Consider the following 26,885-nt stretch of genomic DNA (forward strand, 5'->3'; position numbering starts at 1 on the left):
CTCTATATGCTGTCTGGGAATAGACCGTGGCCTATACCTTGCTCTATCGTATGTCCATATAAAGCTCTATATGCTGTCTGGGAATAGACTGTGGCCTATACCTGGCTCCATCATGTGTCCATATAAAGCTCTATCTGCTGTCTGGGAATAGACTGTGGCCTATACCTGGCTCCATCGTGTGTCCATATAAAGCTCTATATGCCGTCTGGGAATAGACTGTGGCCTATACCTGGCTCTATCATGTGTCCATATAAAGCTCTATATGCTGTCTGGGAATAGACTGTGGCCTATACCTGGCTCCATCATGTGTCCATATAAAGCTCTATATGCTGTCTGGGAATAGACTGTGGCCTATACCTGGCTCCATCATGTGTCCATATAAAGCTCTATCTGCTGTCTGGGAATAGACTGTGGCCTATACCTGGCTCCATCATGTGTCCATATAAAGCTCTATATGCCGTCTGGGAACAGACCGTGGCCTATACCTGGCTCCATCATGTGTCCATATAAAGCTCTATATGCTGTCTGGGAATAGACTGTGGCCTATACCTGGCTCTATCATGTGTCCATATAAAGCTCTATATGCAGTCTGGGAATATACCGTGGCCTATATCTGGCTCTATCATGTGTCCATATAAAGCTCTATATGCTGTCTGGGAACAGGCCGTGGCCTATACCCGGCTCTATCATGTGTCCATATAAAGCTCTATATGCTGTCTGGGAATAGACCGTGGCCTATACCTGGCTCTATCGTATGTCCATATAATGCTCTATATGCTGTCTGGGAACAGACCATGGCCTATACCTGGCTCTATCATGTGTCCATATAGAGCTCTATATGCTGTCTGGGAATAGACCGTGGCCTATAACTGGCTCTATCGTGTGTCCATATAAAGCTCTATATGCTGTCTGGGAATAGACTGTGGCCTATACCTGGCTCCATCATGTGTCCATATAAAGCTCTATATGCTGTCTGGGAATAGACTGTGGCCTATACCTGGCTCTATCATGTGTCCATATAAAGCTCTATATGCTGTCTGGGAACAGACCGTGGCCTATACCCGGCTCTATCATGTGTCCATATAAAGCTCTATATGCTGTCTGGGAATAGACCATGGCCTATACCTGGCTCTATCATGTGTCCATATAAAGCTCTATAGGCTCTCTGGGAACAGACCGTGGCCTATACCTGGCTCTATCATGTGTCCATATAAAGCTCTATATGCTGTCTGGGATAAGACCGTGGCCTATACCTGGCTCTATCGTGTGTCCATATAATGCTCTATATGCTGTCTGGGAACAGACCATGGCCTATACCTGGCTCTATCATGTGTCCATATAGAGCTCTATATGCTGTCTGGGAACAGACCGTGGCCTATACCTGGCTCTATCATGTGTCCATATAAAGCTATATATGCTGTCTGGGAATAGACCATGGCCTATACCTGGCTCTATCATGTGTCCATATAAAGCTCTATAGGCTTTCTGGGAACAGACCGTGGCCTATACCTGGCTCTATCATGTGTCCATATAAAGCTCTATATGCTGTCTGGGATAAGACCGTGGCCTATACCTGGCTCTATCGTGTGTCCATATAATGCTCTATATGCTGTCTGGGAGCAGACTGTGGCCTATACCCGGCTCTATCATGTGTCAATATAAAGCTCTATATGCTGTCTGGGAACAGACCGTGGCCTATACCTGGCTCTATCATGTGTCCATATAAAGCTCTATATGCTGTCTGGGAACAGACCGTGGCCTATACCTGGCTCTATCATGTGTCCATATAAAGCTCTATATGCTGTCTGGGAACAGACCGTGGCCTATACCTGGCTCTATCATGTGTCCATATAAAGCTCTATATGCTGTCTGGGAACAGACCGTGGCCTATACCCGGCTCTATCATGTGTCCATATAAAGCTCTATATGCTGTCTGGGAATAGACCGTGGCCTATACCTGGCTCTATCGTGTGTCCATATAATGCTCTATATGCTGTCTGGGAACAGACCATGGCCTATACCTGGCTCTATCATGTGTCCATATAGAGCTCTATATGCTGTCTGGGAATAGACCGTGGCCTATACCTGGCTCTATCATGTGTCCATATAAAGCTCTATATGCTGTCTGGGAACAGACCGTGGCCTATACCTGGCTCTATCATGTGTCCATATAAAGCTCTATATGCTGTCTGGGAATAGACCGTGGCCTATACCTGGCTCTATCATGTGTCCATATAAAGCTCTATAGGCTCTCTGGGAACAGACCGTGGCCTATACCTGGCTCTATCATGTGTCCATATAAAGCTCTATATGCTGTCTGGGAACAGACCATGGCCTATACCCAGCTCTATCATGTATCCATATAAAGCTCTATATGCCATCTGGGAATAGACTGTGGCCTATACCTGGCTCCATCATGTGTCCATATAAAGCTCTATATGCTGTCTGGGAATAGACTGTGGCCTATACCTGGCTCCATCATGTGTCCATATAAAGCTCTATCTGCTGTCTGGGAATAGACTGTGGCCTATACCTGGCTCCATCATGTGTCCATATAAAGCTCTATATGCCGTCTGGGAATAGACTGTGGCCTATACCTGGCTCTATCATGTGTCCATATAAAGCTCTATATGCTGTCTGGGAATAGACTGTGGCCTATACCCGGCTCTATCATGTGTCCATATAAAGCTCTATATGCTGTCTGGGAATAGACTGTGGCCTATACCTGGCTCCATCATGTGTCCATATAAAGCTCTATCTGCTGTCTGGGAACAGACCGTGGCCTATACCTGGCTCCATCATGTGTCCATATAAAGCTCTATATGCTGTCTGGGAATAGACTGTGGCCTATACCTGGCTCTATCATGTGTCCATATAAAGCTCTATATGCAGTCTGGGAATATACCGTGGCCTATACCTGGCTCTATCATGTGTCCATATAAAGCTCTATATGCTGTCTGGGAACAGACCGTGGCCTATACCCGGCTCTATCATGTGTCCATATAAAGCTCTATATGCTGTCTGGGAATAGACCGTGGCCTATACCTGGCTCCATCATGTGTCCATATAAAGCTCTATATGCTGTCTGGGAATAGACTGTGGCCTATACCTGGCTCTATCATGTGTCCATATAAAGCTCTATATGCAGTCTGGGAATATACCGTGGCCTATACCTGGCTCTATCATGTGTCCATATAAAGCTCTATATGCTGTCTGGGAACAGGCCGTGGCCTATACCCGGCTCTATCATGTGTCCATATAAAGCTCTATATGCTGTCTGGGAATAGACCGTGGCCTATACCTGGCTCTATCGTATGTCCATATAATGCTCTATATGCTGTCTGGGAACAGACCATGGCCTATACCTGGCTCTATCATGTGTCCATATAGAGCTCTATATGCTGTCTGGGAATAGACCGTGGCCTATAACTGGCTCTATCGTGTGTCCATATAAAGCTCTATATGCTGTCTGGGAATAGACTGTGGCCTATACCTGGCTCCATCATGTGTCCATATAAAGCTCTATATGCTGTCTGGGAATAGACTGTGGCCTATACCTGGCTCTATCATGTGTCCATATAAAGCTCTATATGCTGTCTGGGAACAGACCGTGGCCTATACCCGGCTCTATCATGTGTCCATATAAAGCTCTATATGCTGTCTGGGAATAGACCATGGCCTATACCTGGCTCTATCATGTGTCCATATAAAGCTCTATAGGCTCTCTGGGAACAGACCGTGGCCTATACCTGGCTCTATCATGTGTCTATATAAAGCTCTATATGCTGTCTGGGATAAGACCGTGGCCTATACCTGGCTCTATCGTGTGTCCATATAATGCTCTATATGCTGTCTGGGAACAGACCATGGCCTATACCTGGCTCTATCATGTGTCCATATAGAGCTCTATATGCTGTCTGGGAACAGACCGTGGCCTATACCTGGCTCTATCATGTGTCCATATAAAGCTCTATATGCTGTCTGGGAATAGACCATGGCCTATACCTGGCTCTATCATGTGTCCATATAAAGCTCTATAGGCTCTCTGGGAACAGACCGTGGCCTATACCTGGCTCTATCATGTGTCCATATAAAGCTCTATATGCTGTCTGGGATAAGACCGTGGCCTATACCTGGCTCTATCGTGTGTCCATATAATGCTCTATATGCTGTCTGGGAGCAGACTGTGGCCTATACCTGGCTCTATCATGTGTCCATATAAAGCTCTATATGCTGTCTGGGAACAGACCGTGGCCTATACCTGGCTCTATCATGTGTCCATATAAAGCTCTATATGCTGTCTGGGAACAGACCGTGGCCTATACCTGGCTCTATCATGTGTCCATATAAAGCTCTATATGCTGTCTGGGAACAGACCGTGGCCTATACCTGGCTCTATCATGTGTCCATATAAAGCTCTATATGCTGTCTGGGAACAGACCGTGGCCTATACCCGGCTCCATCATGTGTCCATATAAAGCTCTATATGCTGTCTGGGAACAGACCGTGGCCTATACCTGGCTCTATCATGTGTCCATATAATGCTCTATATGCTGTCTGGGAACAGACCATGGCCTATACCTGGCTCTATCATGTGTCCATATAGAGCTCTATATGCTGTCTGGGAATAGACCGTGGCCTATACCTGGCTCTATCATGTGTCCATATAAAGCTCTATATGCTGTCTGGGAACAGACCGTGGCCTATACCTGGCTCTATCATGTGTCCATATAAAGCTCTATATGCTGTCTGGGAACAGACCGTGGCCTATACCTGGCTCTATCATGTGTCCATATAAAGCTCTATATGCTGTCTGGGAACAGACCATGGCCTATACCCAGCTCTATCATGTGTCCATATAAAGCTCTATATGCCATCTGGGAATAGACTGTGGCCTATACCTGGCTCCATCATGTGTCCATATAAAGCTCTATATGCTGTCTGGGAATAGACTGTGGCCTATACCTGGCTCCATCATGTGTCCATATAAAGCTCTATCTGCTGTCTGGGAATAGACTGTGGCCTATACCTGGCTCCATCATGTGTCCATATAAAGCTCTATATGCCGTCTGGGAATAGACTGTGGCCTATACCTGGCTCTATCATGTGTCCATATAAAGCTCTATATGCTGTCTGGGAATAGACTGTGGCCTATACCCGGCTCTATCATGTGTCCATATAAAGCTCTATATGCTGTCTGGGAATAGACTGTGGCCTATACCTGGCTCCATCATGTGTCCATATAAAGCTCTATCTGCTGTCTGGGAACAGACCGTGGCCTATACCTGGCTCCATCATGTGTCCATATAAAGCTCTATATGCTGTCTGGGAATAGACTGTGGCCTATACCTGGCTCTATCATGTGTCCATATAAAGCTCTATATGCAGTCTGGGAATATACCGTGGCCTATACCTGGCTCTATCATGTGTCCATATAAAGCTCTATATGCTGTCTGGGAACAGACCGTGGCCTATACCCGGCTCTATCATGTGTCCATATAAAGCTCTATATGCTGTCTGGGATAAGACCGTGGCCTATACCTGGCTCTATCGTGTGTCCATATAATGCTCTATATGCTGTCTGGGAGCAGACTGTGGCCTATACCCGGCTCTATCATGTGTCAATATAAAGCTCTATATGCTGTCTGGGAACAGACCGTGGCCTATACCTGGCTCTATCATGTGTCCATATAAAGCTCTATATGCTGTCTGGGAACAGACCGTGGCCTATACCTGGCTCTATCATGTGTCCATATAAAGCTCTATATGCTGTCTGGGAACAGACCGTGGCCTATACCTGGCTCTATCATGTGTCCATATAAAGCTCTATATGCTGTCTGGGAACAGACCGTGGCCTATACCCGGCTCTATCATGTGTCCATATAAAGCTCTATATGCTGTCTGGGAATAGACCGTGGCCTATACCTGGCTCTATCGTGTGTCCATATAATGCTCTATATGCTGTCTGGGAACAGACCATGGCCTATACCTGGCTCTATCATGTGTCCATATAGAGCTCTATATGCTGTCTGGGAATAGACCGTGGCCTATACCTGGCTCTATCATGTGTCCATATAAAGCTCTATATGCTGTCTGGGAACAGACCGTGGCCTATACCTGGCTCTATCATGTGTCCATATAAAGCTCTATATGCTGTCTGGGAATAGACCGTGGCCTATACCTGGCTCTATCATGTGTCCATATAAAGCTCTATAGGCTCTCTGGGAACAGACCGTGGCCTATACCTGGCTCTATCATGTGTCCATATAAAGCTCTATATGCTGTCTGGGAACAGACCATGGCCTATACCCAGCTCTATCATGTATCCATATAAAGCTCTATATGCCATCTGGGAATAGACTGTGGCCTATACCTGGCTCCATCATGTGTCCATATAAAGCTCTATATGCTGTCTGGGAATAGACTGTGGCCTATACCTGGCTCCATCATGTGTCCATATAAAGCTCTATCTGCTGTCTGGGAATAGACTGTGGCCTATACCTGGCTCCATCATGTGTCCATATAAAGCTCTATATGCCGTCTGGGAATAGACTGTGGCCTATACCTGGCTCTATCATGTGTCCATATAAAGCTCTATATGCTGTCTGGGAATAGACTGTGGCCTATACCCGGCTCTATCATGTGTCCATATAAAGCTCTATATGCTGTCTGGGAATAGACTGTGGCCTATACCTGGCTCCATCATGTGTCCATATAAAGCTCTATCTGCTGTCTGGGAACAGACCGTGGCCTATACCTGGCTCCATCATGTGTCCATATAAAGCTCTATATGCTGTCTGGGAATAGACTGTGGCCTATACCTGGCTCTATCATGTGTCCATATAAAGCTCTATATGCTGTCTGGGAACAGACCGTGGCCTATACCCGGCTCTATCATGTGTCCATATAAAGCTCTATATGCTGTCTGGGAATAGACCGTGGCCTATACCTGGCTCCATCATGTGTCCATATAAAGCTCTATATGCTGTCTGGGAATAGACTGTGGCCTATACCTGGCTCTATCATGTGTCCATATAAAGCTCTATATGCAGTCTGGGAATATACCGTGGCCTATACCTGGCTCTATCATGTGTCCATATAAAGCTCTATATGCTGTCTGGGAACAGGCCGTGGCCTATACCCGGCTCTATCATGTGTCCATATAAAGCTCTATATGCTGTCTGGGAATAGACCGTGGCCTATACCTGGCTCTATCGTATGTCCATATAATGCTCTATATGCTGTCTGGGAACAGACCATGGCCTATACCTGGCTCTATCATGTGTCCATATAGAGCTCTATATGCTGTCTGGGAATAGACCGTGGCCTATAACTGGCTCTATCGTGTGTCCATATAAAGCTCTATATGCTGTCTGGGAATAGACTGTGGCCTATACCTGGCTCCATCATGTGTCCATATAAAGCTCTATATGCTGTCTGGGAATAGACTGTGGCCTATACCTGGCTCTATCATGTGTCCATATAAAGCTCTATATGCTGTCTGGGAACAGACCGTGGCCTATACCCGGCTCTATCATGTGTCCATATAAAGCTCTATATGCTGTCTGGGAATAGACCATGGCCTATACCTGGCTCTATCATGTGTCCATATAAAGCTCTATAGGCTCTCTGGGAACAGACCGTGGCCTATACCTGGCTCTATCATGTGTCCATATAAAGCTCTATATGCTGTCTGGGATAAGACCGTGGCCTATACCTGGCTCTATCGTGTGTCCATATAATGCTCTATATGCTGTCTGGGAACAGACCATGGCCTATACCTGGCTCTATCATGTGTCCATATAGAGCTCTATATGCTGTCTGGGAACAGACCGTGGCCTATACCTGGCTCTATCATGTGTCCATATAAAGCTCTATATGCTGTCTGGGAATAGACCATGGCCTATACCTGGCTCTATCATGTGTCCATATAAAGCTCTATAGGCTCTCTGGGAACAGACCGTGGCCTATACCTGGCTCTATCATGTGTCCATATAAAGCTCTATATGCTGTCTGGGATAAGACCGTGGCCTATACCTGGCTCTATCGTGTGTCCATATAATGCTCTATATGCTGTCTGGGAGCAGACTGTGGCCTATACCCGGCTCTATCATGTGTCCATATAAAGCTCTATATGCTGTCTGGGAACAGACCGTGGCCTATACCTGGCTCTATCATGTGTCCATATAAAGCTCTATATGCTGTCTGGGAACAGACCGTGGCCTATACCTGGCTCTATCATGTGTCCATATAAAGCTCTATATGCTGTCTGGGAACAGACCGTGGCCTATACCTGGCTCTATCATGTGTCCATATAAAGCTCTATATGCTGTCTGGGAACAGACCGTGGCCTATACCCGGCTCCATCATGTGTCCATATAAAGCTCTATATGCTGTCTGGGAACAGACCGTGGCCTATACCTGGCTCTATCGTGTGTCCATATAATGCTCTATATGCTGTCTGGGAACAGACCATGGCCTATACCTGGCTCTATCATGTGTCCATATAGAGCTCTATATGCTGTCTGGGAATAGACCGTGGCCTATACCTGGCTCTATCATGTGTCCATATAAAGCTCTATATGCTGTCTGGGAACAGACCGTGGCCTATACCTGGCTCTATCATGTGTCCATATAAAGCTCTATATGCTGTCTGGGAACAGACCGTGGCCTATACCTGGCTCTATCATGTGTCCATATAAAGCTCTATATGCTGTCTGGGAACAGACCATGGCCTATACCCAGCTCTATCATGTGTCCATATAAAGCTCTATATGCCATCTGGGAATAGACTGTGGCCTATACCTGGCTCCATCATGTGTCCATATAAAGCTCTATATGCTGTCTGGGAATAGACTGTGGCCTATACCTGGCTCCATCATGTGTCCATATAAAGCTCTATCTGCTGTCTGGGAATAGACTGTGGCCTATACCTGGCTCCATCATGTGTCCATATAAAGCTCTATATGCCGTCTGGGAATAGACTGTGGCCTATACCTGGCTCTATCATGTGTCCATATAAAGCTCTATATGCTGTCTGGGAATAGACTGTGGCCTATACCCGGCTCTATCATGTGTCCATATAAAGCTCTATATGCTGTCTGGGAATAGACTGTGGCCTATACCTGGCTCCATCATGTGTCCATATAAAGCTCTATCTGCTGTCTGGGAACAGACCGTGGCCTATACCTGGCTCCATCATGTGTCCATATAAAGCTCTATATGCTGTCTGGGAATAGACTGTGGCCTATACCTGGCTCTATCATGTGTCCATATAAAGCTCTATATGCAGTCTGGGAATATACCGTGGCCTATACCTGGCTCTATCATGTGTCCATATAAAGCTCTATATGCTGTCTGGGAACAGACCGTGGCCTATACCCGGCTCTATCATGTGTCCATATAAAGCTCTATATGCTGTCTGGGAATAGACCGTGGCCTATACCTGGCTCTATCGTGTGTCCATATAATGCTCTATATGCTGTCTGGGAACAGACCATGGCCTATACCTGGCTCTATCATGTGTCCATATAGAGCTCTATATGCTGTCTGGGAATAGACCGTGGCCTATACCTGGCTCTATCGTGTGTCCATATAAAGCTCTATATGCTGTCTGGGAATAGACTGTGGCCTATACCTGGCTCCATCATGTGTCCATATAAAGCTCTATATGCGGTCTGGGAATAGACTGTGGCCTATACCTGGCTCTATCATGTGTCCATATAAAGCTCTATATGCTGTCTGGGAACAGACCGTGGCCTATACCTGGCTCTATCATGTGTCCATATAAAGCTCTATGCTGTCTGGGAATAGACCGTGGCCTATACCTGGCTCTATCGTGTGTCCATATAAAGCTCTATATGCTGTCTGGGAACAGACCATGGCCTATACCTGGCTCTATCATGTGTCCATATAGAGCTCTATATGCTGTCTGGGAACAGACCGTAGCCTATACCTGGCTCTATCATGTGTCCATATAAAGCTCTATATGCTGTCTGGGAACAGACCGTGGGCTATACCTGGCTCTATCATGTGTCCATATAAAGCTCTATGCTGTCTGGGAATAGACCGTGGCCTATACCTGGCTTTATCGTGTGTCCATATAATGCTCTATATGCTGTCTGGGAACAGACCATGGCCTATACCTGGCTCTATCATGTGTCCATATAGAGCTCTATATGCTGTCTGGGAACAGACCGTGGCCTATACCTGGCTCCATCATATGTCCATATAAAGCTCTATCTGCTGTCTGGGAATAGACTGTGGCCTATACCTGGCTCTATCATGTGTCCATATAAAGCTCTATATGCTGTCTGGGAACAGACCATGGCCTATACCCAGCTCTATCATGTGTCCATATAAAGCTCTATCTGCTGTCTGGGAACAGACCGTGGCCTATACCTGGCTCCATCATGTGTCCATATAAAGCTCTATATGCTGTCTGGGAATAGACTGTGGCCTATACCTGGCTCTATCATGTGTCCATATAAAGCTCTATATGCAGTCTGGGAATATACCGTGGCCTATACCTGGCTCTATCATGTGTCCATATAAAGCTCTATATGCTGTCTGGGAACAGACCGTGGCCTATACCCGGCTCTATCATGTGTCCATATAAAGCTCTATATGCTGTCTGGGAACAGACCATGGCCTATACCTGGCTCTATCATGTGCCCATATAAAGCTCTATATGCTGTCTGGGAACAGACCGTGGCCTATACCTGGCTCTATCGTGTGTCCATATAATGCTCTATATGCTGTCTGGGAACAGACCATGGCCTATACCTGGCTCTATCATGTGTCCATATAGAGCTCTATATGCTGTCTGGGAACAGACCGTAGCCTATACCTGGCTCTATCATGTGTCCATATAAAGCTCTATATGCTGTCTGGGAACAGACCGTGGGCTATACCTGGCTCTATCATGTGTCCATATAAAGCTCTATGCTGTCTGGGAATAGACCGTGGCCTATACCTGGCTCTATCGTGTGTCCATATAATGCTCTATATGCTGTCTGGGAACAGACCATGGCCTATACCTGGCTCTATCATGTGTCCATATAGAGCTCTATATGCTGTCTGGGAACAGACCGTGGCCTATACCTGGCTCCATCATATGTCCATATAAAGCTCTATCTGCTGTCTGGGAATAGACTGTGGCCTATACCTGGCTCTATCATGTGTCCATATAAAGCTCTATATGCTGTCTGGGAACAGACCATGGCCTATACCCAGCTCTATCATGTGTCCATATAAAGCTCTATCTGCTGTCTGGGAACAGACCGTGGCCTATACCTGGCTCCATCATGTGTACATATAAAGCTCTATATGCTGTCTGGGAATAGACTGTGGCCTATACCTGGCTCTATCATGTGTCCATATAAAGCTCTATATGCAGTCTGGGAATATACCGTGGCCTATACCTGGCTCTATCATGTGTCCATATAAAGCTCTATATGCTGTCTGGGAACAGACCGTGGCCTATACCCGGCTCTATCATGTGTCCATATAAAGCTCTATATGCTGTCTGGGAACAGACCATGGCCTATACCTGGCTCTATCATGTGCCCATATAAAGCTCTATATGCTGTCTGGGAACAGACCGTGGCCTATACCTGCCTCTATCATGTGTCCATATAAAGCTCTATATGCTGTCTGGGAATAGACCGTGGCCTATACCTGGCTCTATCGTGTGTCCATATAATGCTCTATATGCTGTCTGGGAACAGACCATGGCCTATACCTGGCTCTATCATGTGTCCATATAGAGCTCTATATGCTGTCTGGGAATAGACCGTGGCCTATACCTGGCTCTATCGTGTGTCCATATAAAGCTCTATATGCTGTCTGGGAATAGACTGTGGCCTATACCTGGCTCCATCATGTGTCCATATAAAGCTCTATATGCGGTCTGGGAATAGACTGTGGCCTATACCTGGCTCTATCATGTGTCCATATAAAGCTCTATATGCTGTCTGGGAACAGACCGTGGCCTATACCTGGCTCTATCATGTGTCCATATAAAGCTCTATGCTGTCTGGGAATAGACCGTGGCCAATACCTGGCTCTATCGTGTGTCCATATAATGCTCTATATGCTGTCTGGGAACAGACCATGGCCTATACCCCTCTCTATCATGTGTCCATATAGAGCTCTATATGCTGTCTGGGAACAGACCGTGGCCTATACCTGGCTCTATCATGTGTCCATATAAAGCTCTATATGCTGTCTGGGAATAGACCGTGGCCTATACCTGGCTCTATCATGTGTCCATATAGAGCTCTATATGCTGTCTGGGAACAGACCGTGGCCTATACCCGGCTCTATCATGTGTCCATATAAAGCTCTATATGCTGTCTGGGAATAGACCGTGGCCTATACCTGGCTCTATCATGTGTCCATATAGAGCTCTATATGCTGTCTGGGAACAGACCGTGGCCTATACCTGGCTCTATCATGTGTCCATATAAAGCTCTATATGCTGTCTGGGAATAGACCGTGGCCTATACCTGGCTCTATCATGTGTCCATATAAAGCTCTATATGCTGTCTGGGAATAGACCATGGCCTATACCTGGCTCTATCATGTGTCCATATAAAGCTCTATATGCTGTCTGGGAACAGATCATGGCCTATACCCGGCTCTATCATGTGTCCATATAGAGCTCTATATGCTGTCTGGGAACAGACCGTGGCCTATACCTGGCTCTATCATGTGTCCATATAAAGCTCTATATGCTGTCTGGGAATAGACCGTGGCCTATACCTGGCTCTATCATGTGTCCATATAGAGCTCTATATGCTGTCTGGGAACAGACCGTGGCCTATACCCGGCTCTATCATGTGTCCATATAAAGCTCTATATGCTGTCTGGGAATAGACCGTGGCCTATACCTGGCTCTATCATGTGTCCATATAGAGCTCTATATGCTGTCTGGGAACAGACCGTGGCCTATACCTGGCTCTATCATGTGTCCATATAAAGCTCTATATGCTGTCTGGGAATAGACCGTGGCCTATACCTGGCTCTATCATGTGTCCATATAAAGCTCTATATGCTGTCTGGGAATAGACCATGGCCTATACCTGGCTCTATCATGTGTCCATATAAAGCTCTATATGCTGTCTGGGAGCAGACTGTGCCCTATACCCGGCTCTACCATGTGTCCATATAAAGCTCTATAGGCTCTCTGGGAACAGACCGTGGCCTATACCCGGCTCTATCATGTGTCCATATAAAGCTCTATATGCTGTCTGGGAGCAGACCGTGGCCTATACCTGGTTCTATCATGTGTCCATATAAAGCTCTATATGCTGTCTGGGAATAGACCGTGGCCTATACCTGGCTCTATCATGTGTCCATATAAAGCTCTATATGCTGTCTGGGAATAGACCGTGGCCTATACCTGGCTCTATCATGTGTCCATATAAAGCTCTATATGCTGTCTGGGAATAGACCGTGGCCTATACCTGGCTCTATCATGTGTCCATATAAAGCTCTATATGCTGTCTGGGAACAGACCGTGGCCTATACCTGGCTCTATCATGTGTCCATATAAAGCTCTATATGCTGTCTGGGAGCAGACCGTGGCCTATACCCAGCTCTATCATGTGTCCATATAAAGCTCTATATGCTGTCTGGGAGCAGACTGTGCCCTATACCCGGCTCTACCATGTGTCCATATAAAGCTCTATAGGCTCTCTGGGAACAGACCGTGGCCTATACCTGGCTCTATCATGTGTCCATATAAAGCTCTATATGCTGTCTGGGAACAGACCGTGGCCTATACCTGGCTCTATCATGTGTCCATATAAAGCTCTATATGCTGTCTGGGAGCAGACCGTGGCCTATACCCAGCTCTATCATGTGCCCATATAAAGCTCTATATGCTGTCTGGGAGCAGACTGTGCCCTATACCCGGCTCTACCATGTGTCCATATAAAGCTCTATAGGCTCTCTGGGAACAGACCGTGGCCTATACCTGGCTCTATCATGTGTCCATATAAAGCTCTATAGGCTCTCTGGGAACAGACCGTGCCCTATACCCGGCTCTACCATGTGCCCATATAAAGCTCTATATGCTGTCTGGGAATAGACCGTGGCCTATACCTGGCTCTATCATGTGTCCATATAAAGCTCTATATGCTGTCTGGGAACAGACCGTGGCCTATGCCTGGCTCTATCATGTGTCCATATAAAGCTCTATATGCTGTCTGGGTACAGACCGTGGCCTATGCCTGGCTCTATCATCTGTCCATATAAAGCTCTATATTGTCTGGGAATAGACCGTGGCCTATGCCTGGCTCTATCATCTGTCCATATAAAGCTCTATATTGTCTGGGAATAGACCGTGGCCTATACCTGGCTCTATCATGTGTCCATATAAAGCTCTATATGCTGTCTGGGAATAGACCGTGGCCTATACCTGGCTCTTTCATGTGTCCATATAAAGCTCTATATTGTCTGGGAATAGACCGTGGCCTATGCCTGGCTCTATCATCTGTCCATATAAAGCTCTATATTGTCTGGGAATAGACCGTGGCCTATGCCTGGCTCTATCATGTGTCCATATAAAGCTCTATATGCTGTCTGGGAATAGACCGTGGCCTATACCTGGCTCTATCATGTGTCCATATAAAGCTCTATATGCTGTCTGGGAGCAGACTGTGCCCTATACCCGGCTCTACCATGTGTCCATATAAAGCTCTATATGCTGTCTGGGAGCAGACTGTGCCCTATACCCGGCTCTACCATGTAACTGTTTCACTTTGAGACATACAATATGAACCCTCTAATCTGTGAGCATTAAGCCTTAGCTATTTGATTTCTGACATCTAAGCTTGTTCGCATGGCCCTGTGTTTATGTGGGCGGAAAATGTTTTTTTGTAGCAATGCTTTATGTAGCAATTATTTTATGTTCTCTACCAATTATCTGCTGCGCCGATTGTTGCAATTCTGCGGGTAGTTATTTTGTGTATATTTTGTTTTTATTCCAGTTTTGCTCCCAGGAAGCGGGGTCACGCCTGCGAAACGCGTTGCATTTGTGGAGTTGAATAAATTATTTATCAATTCTGTTTTATCGAGACTCGAGTGAGTTTTCTTTTTTTGTAAGAGGGAGGTAAGTCCACCTTAACATTCCCCTCTGCTTTTAAGCGGTTTTAAAACCGTTTTACTCTACTCTGGCGCCTCTGTATACTGAGCTTTTGCTGATCTTCTAGTCCACCCTGGGTGGAGGGGTGCATCTCCATCTACTATCTACAGAGAGCGACTTCTTAACCTGAGTGGGGTCAGGTCCTAATGCTCCCCACCTGCATGTAAAGTGGTTGCCTATGGGTAACCCGTGTTTGTGAGTATATACACATAACATTGTATTGAACTTTTCATTTTACCTGACAACCATATTGGGCTCTCCATTCTCTTCTGTTTTTGAGCATTGTAACATAGAATAGCTTTTGTAAAGAAATATTACCCAGAAAAAGTAAAGATTGTCCTTAGAAAAACATTTGAATAGCACATTGGTGTCAAGTTATTGCTGTATCAATAGCGACACAGCTGAAATGTCTAGGTGTCAGCATTAAGGAGGAGAAGGACTGGAGTGTGACGTGGTTGACTTGTGCTGTGGTACAGTGTGTGTGGTGAAACTGGCCCTCTGTGGCATGTCAGTCCTGTGGACTGGGCCTCTGTGGCATGTCAGTCCTGTGGACTGGGTCTCTGTGGCATGTCAGTCCTGTGGACTGGGCCTCTGTGGCATGTCAGTCCTGTGGACCGGGCCTCTGTGGCATGTCAGTCCTGTGGACCGAGCCTCTGTGGCATGTCAGTCACGTGGACCGGGCCTCTGTGCCATGTCAGTCCCGTGAACCGGGCCTCCGTGGCATGTCAGTCCTGTGGACCGGGCCTCTGTGGCATGTCAGTCCTGTGGACCGAGCCTCTGTGGCATGTCAGTCACGTGGACCGGGCCTCTGTGCCATGTCAGTCCCGTGAACCGGGCCTCCGTGGCATGTCAGTCCTGTGGACCGGGCCTCTGTGGCATGTCAGTCCCGGGGACCGGGCCTCTGTGGCATGTCAGTCCCGTGAACCGGGCCTCTGTGGCATGTCAGTCCCGTGGACCGGGCCTCTGTGGCATGTCAGTCCCAGGGACCGGGCCTCTGTGGCATGTCAGTCCCGTGAACCGGGCCTCTGTGGCATGTCAGTCCCGTGGACCGGGCCTCTGTGGCATGTCAGTCCCGTGGACCGGGCCTCTGTGGCATGTCAGTCCCGTGGACCGGGCCTCTGTGGCATGTCAGTCCCGTGGACCGGGCCTCTGTGGCATGTCAGTCCCGTGGACCGGGCCTCTGTGGCATGTCAGTCCCGTGGACCTGGCCTCTGTGGCATGTCAGTCCCGTGGACCTGGCCTCTGTGGCATGTCAGTCCTGTGGACCTGGCCTTTGTGGCATGTCAGTCCCGTGGACCTGGCCTTTGTGGCATGTCAGCCTGGCCTTTGTGGCATATCAGTCCCATGGACCTGGCCTTTGTGAGACATGTTAGTAGGGTTATAGTATGTGGCTCGATAAGATATGCTATTTTATATAAATGTAATCATTGATTCCAGAAGAGTCCATAGACTTCACCTCCAGGACCTCTCCTGCCAGACAATGGAGCTCTGAAGCTGGATAACACCAGACGGTCATGAAGACTTTGGGGGTCACGGAAGTTCATCTGCAGGATATGGTCATGGTCATGGTGGATGGTGTCCTCCAGAATGGACAGCTATGAAGGACACAAGAGAGGGGTGTGAGGATATAATCCACATTCACTGCATGAAGGAAAATGAGGAGAGGAGGGGCAGAGGGGAGAGAAGCATCTCACGTGGTGGCTCATAATCTAAACAGAAACAGTGACATGTTAGTTATGGAAGCAACACGCAAGATAACAAAAATACTCATAACATGGCTGTGCAGGACCTGGAGGGGGAGGGGCAATAAGGGGGAGGGGGTACAGAGATAGGAGAGGAGGGGATTAAAGAGGAGGAGAAGGAAGGTAGGGGGAAGAGGAAGGTGCAGGAGATTGAGGGGGGGGGGGGTGGAGGAGAAGGAGGGTAGAGGGAAGTGGACAGTGCAGGAGATGAGGGGGGGGGGGGAGAAAGCGGAAGGAGACGAGGGGAGAGGGAAGGGGAAGGAAAAAGTGGAGGAGATGAGGGGAGAGGGAAGAGGAAGGTGCAGGAGATTGGGGGGGGGGGGGGGGGAGAGTGGAGAAGAAGGAGGGTAGAGGGAAGAGGAAGGTGCAGGAGATGGGGGGTGGGTGGAGAGAACGGAAGGAGATGAGGGTAGAGGGAAGGGGAGAGTAGAGGAGATGAGGGCTGGGGGCAGGGAAAAGTGGAGGAGAAAATTGTCGGTAAAATTGCTACATGGGTATACAGCTTTAGCTTCATGCTTGGTCTCTGCAGGCCCCTGGGGTGGCAGAGGTCTCTGCAGGCCCCTGGGGTGGCAGAGGTCTCTGCAGGCCCCTGGGGTGGCAGAGGTCTCTGCAGGCCCCTGGGGTGGCAGAGGTCTCTGCAGGCCCCAGGGTTGGCAGAGGTCTCTGCAGGCCCCTGGGGTGGCAGAGGTCTCTGCAGGCCCCAGGGGTGGCAGAGGTCTCTGCAGGCCCCAGGGTTGGCAGAGGTCTCTGCAGGCCCCAGGGTTGGCAGAGGTCTCTGCAGGCCCCTGGGGTGGCAGAGGTCTCTGCAGGCCCCAGGGTTGGCAGAGGTCTCTGCAGGCCCCAGGGTTGGCAGAGGTCTCTGCAGGCCCCATGTTTGGCAGATCAGTGTGTCCTCCTAGCTTCATGCTGGGTTCTGCAGGCCCCAGGGTTGGCAGATGTCTCTGCAGGCCTCATGTCGGGAGATGTCTCTGCAGGCCCCTGGGGTGGCAGAGGTCTCTGCAGGCCCCTGGGGTGGCAGAGGTCTCTGCAGGCCCCTGGGGTGGCAGAGGTCTCTGCAGGGCCCAGGGTTGGCAGAGGTCTCTGCAGGCCCCTGGGGTGGCAGAGGTCTCTGCAGGCCCCAGGGGTGGCAGAGGTCTCTGCAGGCCCCAGGGTTGGCAGAGGTCTCTGCAGGCCCCAGGGTTGGCAGAGGTCTCTGCAGGCCCCTGGGGTGGCAGAGGTCTCTGCAGGCCCCAGGGTTGGCAGAGGTCTCTGCAGGCCCCAGGGTTGGCAGAGGTCTCTGCAGGCCCCATGTTTGGCAGATCAGTGTGTCCTCCTAGCTTCATGCTGGGTTCTGCAGGCCCCAGGGTTGGCAGATGTCTCTGCAGGCCTCATATCGGGAGATGTCTCTGCAGGCCCCTGGGGTGGCAGAGGTCTCTGCAGGCCCCTGGGGTGGCAGAGGTCTCTGCAGGCCCCTGGGGTGGCAGAGGTCTCTGCAGGCCCCTGGGGTGGCAGAGGTCTCTGCAGGCCCCAGGGTTGGCAGAGGTCTCTGCAGGCCCCAGGTTTGGCAGAGGTCTCTGCAGGCCCCAGGGTTGGCAGAGGTCTCTGCAGGCCCCAGGGTTGGCAGAGGTCTCTGCAGGCCCCTGGGGTGGCAGAGGTCTCTGCAGGCCCCAGGGTTGGCAGAGGTCTCTGCAGGCCCCAGGGTTGGCAGAGGTCTCTGCAGGCCCCATGTTTGGCAGATCAGTGTGTCCTCCTAGCTTCATGCTGGGTTCTGCAGGCCCCAGGGTTGGCAGAGGTCTCTGCAGGCCCCAGGGTTGGCAGAGGTCTCTGCAGGCCCCAGGGTTGGCAGAGGTCTCTGCAGGCCCCAGGGTTGGCAGAGGTCTCTGCAGGCCCCTGGGGTGGCAGAGGTCTCTGCAGGCCCCAGGGTTGGCAGAGGTCTCTGCAGGCCCCAGGGTTGGCAGAGGTCTCTGCAGGCCCCATGTTTGGCAGATCAGTGTGTCCTCCTAGCTTCATGCTGGGTTCTGCAGGCCCCAGGGTTGGCAGATGTCTCTGCAGGCCTCATATCGGGAGATGTCTCTGCAGGCCCCTGGGGTGGCAGAGGTCTCTGCAGGCCCCTGGGGTGGCAGAGGTCTCTGCAGGCCCCAGGGTTGGCAGAGGTCTCTGCAGGCCCCAGGGTTGGCAGAGGTCTCTGCAGGCCCCTGGGGTGGCAGAGGTCTCTGCAGGCCCCAGGGTTGGCAGAGGTCTCTGCAGGCCCCTGGGGTGGCAGAGGTCTCTGCAGGCCCCTGGGGTGGCAGAGGTCTCTGCAGGCCCCTGGGGTGGCAGAGGTCTCTGCAGGCCCCTGGGGTGGCAGAGGTCTCTGCAGGCCCCTGGGGTGGCAGAGGTCTCTGCAGGCCCCAGGGTAGGCAAAGGTCTCTGCAGGCCCCTGGGGTGGCAGAGGTCTCTGCAGGCCCCAGGGTTGGCAGAGGTCTCTGCAGGCCCCTGGGGTGGCAGAGGTCTCTGCAGGCCCCTGGGGTGGCAGAGGTCTCTGCAGGCCCCTGGGGTGGCAGAGGTCTCTGCAGGCCCCTGGGGTGGCAGAGGTCTCTGCAGGCCCCTGGGGTGGCAGAGGTCTCTGCAGGCCCCTGGGGTGGCAGAGGTCTCTGCAGGCCCCAGGGTTGGCAGAGGTGTCTGCAGGCCCCAGGGTTGGCAGAGGTCTCTGCAGGCCCCTGGGGTGGCAGAGGTCTCTGCAGGCCCCAGGGTTGGCAGAGGTCTCTGCAGGCCCCTGGGGTGGCAGAGGTCTCTGCAGGCCCCTGGGGTGGCAGAGGTCTCTGCAGGCCCCTGGGGTGGCAGAGGTCTCTGCAGGCCCCTGGGGTGGCAGAGGTCTCTGCAGGCCCCAGGGTTGGCAGAGGTCTCTGCAGGCCCCTGGGGTGGCAGAGGTCTCTGCAGGCCCCAGGGTTGGCAGAGGTCTCTGCAGGCCCCTGGGGTGGCAGAGGTCTCTGCAGGCCCCTGGGGTGGCAGAGGTCTCTGCAGGCCCCAGGGTTGGCAGAGGTCTCTGCAGGCCCCAGGGTTGGCAGAGGTCTCTGCAGGCCCCAGGGTTGGCAGAGGTCTCTGCAGGCCCCTGGGGTGGCAGAGGTCTCTGCAGGCCCCTGGGGTGGCAGAGGTCTCTGCAGGCCCCTGGGGTGGCAGAGGTCTCTGCAGGCCCCAGGGTTGGCAGAGGTCTCTGCAGGCCCCTGGGGTGGCAGAGGTCTCTGCAGGCCCCAGGGTTGGCAGAGGTCTCTGCAGGCCCCAGGGGTGGCAGAGGTCTCTGCAGGCCCCAGGGTTGGCAGAGGTCTCTGCAGGCCCCTGGGGTGGCAGAGGTCTCTGCAGGCCCCTGGGGTGGCAGAGGTCTCTGCAGGCCCCAGGGTTGGCAGAGGTCTCTGCAGGCCCCAGGGTTGGCAGAGGTCTCTGCAGGCCCCTGGGGTGGCAGAGGTCTCTGCAGGCCCCTGGGGTGGCAGAGGTCTCTGCAGGCCCCAGGGTTGGCAGAGGTCTCTGCAGGCCCCTGGGGTGGCAGAGGTCTCTGCAGGCCCCCGGTTGGCAGATCCTCTGGTGCACAGATGCCCATGTGCACAGAATTTATATATTGTTATCCAGTGAATCTCAGCTAGCACGTTACCTGGTTGGCAGACAGGAGCACAGTTTCATTGAAGATTGTCCAGTTAACGGTCTGGAAACATGGCGGAGTGGTCAGGGAGCCGTTGTAACGGTAGTATCTGTCCAGCTGTTGTGGCAGTAAACCACGAACATTAAATCCTGGTATATCGGTACTTTCTCCTGCAGATGAGAGAAGATGAGAGGGGTACAAAGCATAAGAAACATGGGACTGGAACAGAAATGGAACTGAGGGATGCTCTGGGCCTTGCAGAGTCATTATTGTCTCATGACTTCCACATATAAAGTGCTGAACTGAGAAACAATCATTATGTGTGATGCACAGACCATCATCGCTGGTTCATAGGATGGCAGAGAAGCTTCTACAGAACTAGAAGGTGCTCCACAAACCTCATCTCTAGAAACCAATCTCCATGAGGCTGACTCTCAAAGCCCCAGCTAAACAACTGTACAAGAATGGTGCACGCAAAGCATGCATTGCACACATAAGGCTTGATTCACTAAGACAAATAGCATGCCTTATCAGAGTAACACGTGCCTTATCAGAGTAACACATGCCTTATCAGAGTAACACGTGCCTTATCAGAGTAACACGTGCCTTATCAGAGTAACACGTGCCTTATCAGAGTAACACGTGCCTTATCAGAGTAACACATGCCTTATCAGAGTACCGTATGCCTTATCAGAGTTAGCATGCCTTATCAGAGTACCACATGCCTTATCAGAGTACCACATGCCTTATCAGAGTAACACGTGACTTATCAGAGTACCACATGCCTTATCAGAGTAACACTTGCCTTATCAGAGTAACACATGCCTTATCAGAGTACCGTATGCCTTATCAGAGTTAGCATGCCTTATCAGAGTACCACATGCCTTATCAGAGTACCACATGCCTTATCAGAGTAACACGTGACTTATCAGAGTACCACATGCCTTATCAGAGTAACACTTGCCTTATCAGAGTACAACATGCCTTATCAGAGTACCACATGCCTTATCAGAGTACCACATGCCTTTCTCAGAGTACCGCATGCCTTATCAGAGTACCACATGCCTTATCAGAGTACCACATGCCTTATCAGAGTACCACATGCCTTATCAGAGTACCACATGCCTCATCAGAGTACCACATGCCTTATCAGAGTTAGCATGCCTTATCAGAGTACCACATGCCTTATCAGAGTTAGCGTGCCTTATCAGAGTAACACATGCCTTATCAGAGCAACACATGCCTTATCAGAGCAACACATGTCTTATCAGAGTTAACACACCTTATCAGAGTAGCATAGCGAGCACTACAAAATTATGCCTGATAATAGGCAATGATGAGAGCTCCACTCGTCCTGTCCTGAACCCCTGCGGGTCCAATCACTTTAAAGAACATTATCCCCGCGCTTTGATTGGCCCAATAGGCTGACGGTCAGGTTCCCTGGCAAGTGACAGTCAGCCTATTGGGCCAATACAAGTGCAGGGATAATGTCCTTAACCACTTCAGCCTACAGTGTTGTTCATCTTATGCATCTGAGCAATTTTTACCTCCCATTCATTCACCAACAACTTTATCACTAATTATCACAATGAATTGATCTATATCTTGTTTTTTCCACCACCAATCAGGCTTTCTTTGGGTGGTACATTTTGCTAAGAAATATTTTATTCTAAATGCATTGTAACGGGAATATTAAGAGAAAAATGGGGAATAAAATCATGATTTGTCAGTTTTCATCCGTTATAGCTTTAAAATAATACATGCTACCATAATTAAAACCTATGTATTTTATTTGCCCATTTGTCCCGGTTATTACACCATTTAAATTATGTCCCTATCACAATATATGGTGCCAATATTTTATTTGGAAATAAAGGTGCATTTTTTTCAGTTTTGCGTCCATCACTATTTACAAGCTTATAATTTAACAAATATTAGTAATTTAACCTCTTGACATGCATGTTAAACAAGTTCAGACCCTTAGGTAACTATTTATGTTTTTTTTTATTGTAATTTTTTTCAAATTAAAAAATGTATTTAAATATTTGTGGGTGTGTGGGAGGTAAACAGTTAATTTTAAATGAAAAAATGTCTATTCATTTTAATAAAAATGTATGTAGATGTAGTTTTACTGTTTGGCCACAGTAAAAAAAAATATTTTTTTTTTGCTTCCTGTAAGCGTACTCACAGGAAGTGAAGAGGGGATGTGTAACAGAACAATTGTAGCTTCTCCATAGAAGCCAGCGATCATTCTAAGGCAGAGTTCCCCAACCCTGTCCTCAAGGCCCACCAACAGTCCTGTATCCCCAACCCTGTCCTCAAGGCCCACCAACAGTGCATGTGTTGGGGAAATCCAGAGGTGGTTAATCAGCACTGCTAAAGAACTCATTACCTCACCTGTGCATGTTTGTGGTTTCCTGCTAAACATGGACTGTTGCTGGGCCTTGAGGACAGGGTTGGGTAACTCTACCGGAGGATAAGGTATACCTGCAGCCAGACTACCAGAGGATAAGGTATACCTGCAGCCGGACTACCGGAGGATAAGGTATACCTGCAGCCGGACTACCGGAGGATAAGGTATACCTGCAGCCGTACTACCGGAGGATAAGGTATACCTGCAGCCGGACTACCGGAGGATAAGGTATACCTGCAGCCGGACTACCAGAGGATAAGGTATACCTGCAGCCAGACTACCGGAGGATAAGGTATACCTGCAGCCAGACTACCGGAGGATAAGGTATACCTGCAGCCGGACTACCGGAGGATAAGGTATACCTGCAGCCAGATTACCGGAGGATAAGGTATACCTGCAGCCGGACTACCAGAGGATAAGGTATACCTGCAGCCGGACTACCAGAGGATAAGGTATACCTGCAGCCGGACTACCAGAGGATAAGGTATACCTGCAGCCAGACTACCGGAGGATAAGGTATACCTGCAGCCGGACTACCGGAGGATAAGGTATACCTGCAGCCGGACTACCGGAGGATAAGGTAAACCTGCAGCCGGACTACCAGAGGATAAGGTATACCTGCAGCCAGACTTCCGGAGGATAAGGTATACCTGCAGCCGGACTACCAGAGGATAAGGTATACCTGCAGCCAGACTACCGGAGGATAAGGTATACCTGCAGCCAGACTACCGGAGGATAAGGTATACCTGCAGCCGGACTACCGGAGGATAAGGTATACCTGCAGCCAGACTACCGGAGGATAAGGTATACCTGCAGCCAGACTACCGGAGGATAAGGTATACCTGCAGCCAGACTACCGGAGGATAAGGTATACCTGCAGCCGGACTACCAGAGGATAAGGTATACCTGCAGCCAGACTACCGGAGGATAAGGTATACCTGCAGCCGGACTACCGGAGGATAAGGTATACCTGCAGCCGGACTACCGGAGGATAAGGTATACCTGCAGCCGGACTACCGGAGGATAAGGTATACCTGCAGCCGGACTACCGGAGGATAAGGTATACCTGCAGCCAGACTAACAGAGGATAAGGTATACCTGCAGCCGGACTACCGGAGGATAAGGTATACCTGCAGCCGGACTACCTGAGGATAAGGTATACCTGCAGCCGGACTACCAGAGGATAAGGTATACCTGCAGCCGGACTACCAGAGGATAAGGTATACCTGCAGCCGGACTACCAGAGGATAAGGTATACCTGCAGCCGGACTACCAGAGGATAAGGTATACCTGCAGCCAGACTACCAGAGGATAAGTTATACCTGCAGCCGGACTACCAGAGGATAAGGTATACCTGCAGCCGGATTACCGGAGGATAAGGTATACCTGCAGCCAGACTACCGGAGGATAAGGTATACCTGCAGCCAGACTACCGGAGGATAAGGTATACCTGCAGCCGGATTACCGGAGGATAAGGTATACCTGCAGCCAGACTACCAGAGGATAAGGTATACCTGCAGCCAAACTACCGGAGGATAAGGTATACCTGCAGCCGGACTACCGGAGGATAAGGTATACCTGCAGTCAGACTACCGGAGGATAAGGTATACCCGCAGCCAGACTACCGGAGGATAAGGTATACCCGCAGCCAGACTACCGGAGGATAAGGTATACCTGCAGCCAGACTACCGGAGGATAAGGTATACCTGCAGCCGGACTACCAGAGGATAAGGTATACCTGCAGCCGGACTACCAGAGGATAAGGTATACCTGCAGCCGGACTACCGGAGGATAAGGTATACCTGCAGCCAGACTACGGGAGGATAAGGTATACCTGCAGCTGGGTAAGGAATAGCTGCACAATAGCCCAGATTACCCTGCCTGCGTCGCGATAATGATTATAGTGGTAAAATTACATTGGAGTAATAGCCGCACCCAAATTAACTTTCATTATTATTAATAGACGCAGACACGGAGGAGAGCAATAGCCATAAAAATTCACTTTACATACAGTATAGCCGTTACATGCGCCCATATCATATAGTATAGCATATCATACAGTATAGCCATTACATGCGCCCATATCATACAGTATAGCATATCATACAGTATAGCATATCATACAGTATAGCTGTTACATGCGCCCATATCATACAGTATAGCTGTTACATGCGCCCATATCATACAGTATAGCATATCATACAGTATAGCATATCATACAGTATAGCATATCATACAGTATAGCTGTTACATGCGCCCATATCATACAGTATAGCATATCATACAGTATAGCATATCATACAGTATAGCCGTTACATGCGCCCATATCATACAGTATAGCTGTTACATGCGCCCATATCATACAGTATAGCTGTTACATGTGCCCATATCATACAGTATAGCATATCATACAGTATAGCATATCATACAGTATAGCATATCATACAGTATAGCCGTTACATGCGCCCATATCATACAGTATAGCATATCATACAGTATAGCATATCATACAGTATAGCATATCATACAGTATAGCATATCATACAGTATAGCCGTTACATGCGCCCATATCATACAGTATAGCATATCATACAGTATAGCATATCATACAGTATAGCCATTACATGCGCCCATATCATACAGTATAGCCGCTACATGCGCCCATATCATACAGTATAGCATATCATACAGTATAGCATATCATACAGTATAGCCGTTACATGCGCCCATATCATACAGTATAGCATATCATACAGTATAGCATATCATACAGTATAGCATATCATACAGTATAGCATAACATACAGTATAGCCGTTACATGCGCCCATATCATACAGTATAGCATATCATACAGTATAACATATCATACAGTATAGCCATTACATGCGCCCATATCATACAGTATAGCCGCTACATGCGCCCATATCATACAGTATAGCATATCATACAGTATAGCATATCATACAGTATAGCCGTTACATGCGCCCATATCATACAGTATAGCATATCATACAGTATAGCATATCATACAGTATAGCATAATCATACAGTATAGCATATCATACAGTATAGCTGTTACATGCGCCCATATCATACAGTATAGCATATCATACAGTATAGCCATTACATGCGCCCATATCATACAGTATAGCATATCATACAGTATAGCATATCATACAGTATAGCTGTTACATGCGCCCATATCATACAGTATAGCTGTTACATGTGCCCATATCATACAGTATAGCATATCATACAGTATAGCATATCATACAGTATAGCATATTATACAGTATAGCTGTTACATGCGCCCATATCATACAGTATAGCATATCATACAGTATAGCATATCATACAGTATAGCCATTACATGCGCCCATATCATACAGTATAGCCGCTACATGCGCCCATATCATACAGTATAGCATATCATACAGTATAGCATATCATACAGTATAGCCGTTACATGCGCCCATATCATACAGTATAGCTGTTACATGCGCCCATATCATACAGTATAGCATATCATACAGTATAGCATATCATACAGTATAGCCGTTACATGCGCCCATATCATACAGTATAGCATATCATACAGTATAGCATATCATACAGTATAGCATATCATACAGTATAGCCGTTACATGCGCCCATATCATACAGTATAGCATATCATACAGTATAGCATATCATACAGTATAGCATATCATACAGTATAGCATATCATACAGTATAGCCGTTACATGCGCCCATATCATACAGTATAGCATATCATACAGTATAGCATATCATACAGTATAGCCATTACATGCGCCCATATCATACAGTATAGCCGCTACATGCGCCCATATCATACAGTATAGCATATCATACAGTATAGCATATCATACAGTATAGCCGTTACATGCGCCCATATCATACAGTATAGCATATCATACAGTATAGCATATCATACAGTATAGCATAATCATACAGTATAGCATATC

The 26,885-nt window shown here is 48.7% G+C and overlaps 1 protein-coding gene across 1 annotated transcript in view; it reads right to left on the reverse strand.

The window, feature by feature from the left end:
• LOC137544736 (uncharacterized) overlaps positions 1-26,885 on the reverse strand; it is a 241,526-nt gene that overhangs the window by 139,465 nt on the left and 75,176 nt on the right. Inside the window, exons 4-5 of the mRNA XM_068265829.1 lie at positions 20,498-20,655; positions 16,608-16,746 (exon numbers count right to left, since the gene is read on the reverse strand). Of these exons, the coding sequence (XP_068121930.1) occupies positions 16,608-16,746; positions 20,498-20,655 (297 nt within the window). The remainder of the gene's footprint in view (positions 1-16,607; positions 16,747-20,497; positions 20,656-26,885) is intronic.

Source organism: Hyperolius riggenbachi, chromosome 1 (genome assembly GCF_040937935.1).
Source record: "Hyperolius riggenbachi isolate aHypRig1 chromosome 1, aHypRig1.pri, whole genome shotgun sequence".
In the NCBI taxonomy this organism is placed as follows: domain Eukaryota; kingdom Metazoa; phylum Chordata; class Amphibia; order Anura; family Hyperoliidae; genus Hyperolius; species Hyperolius riggenbachi.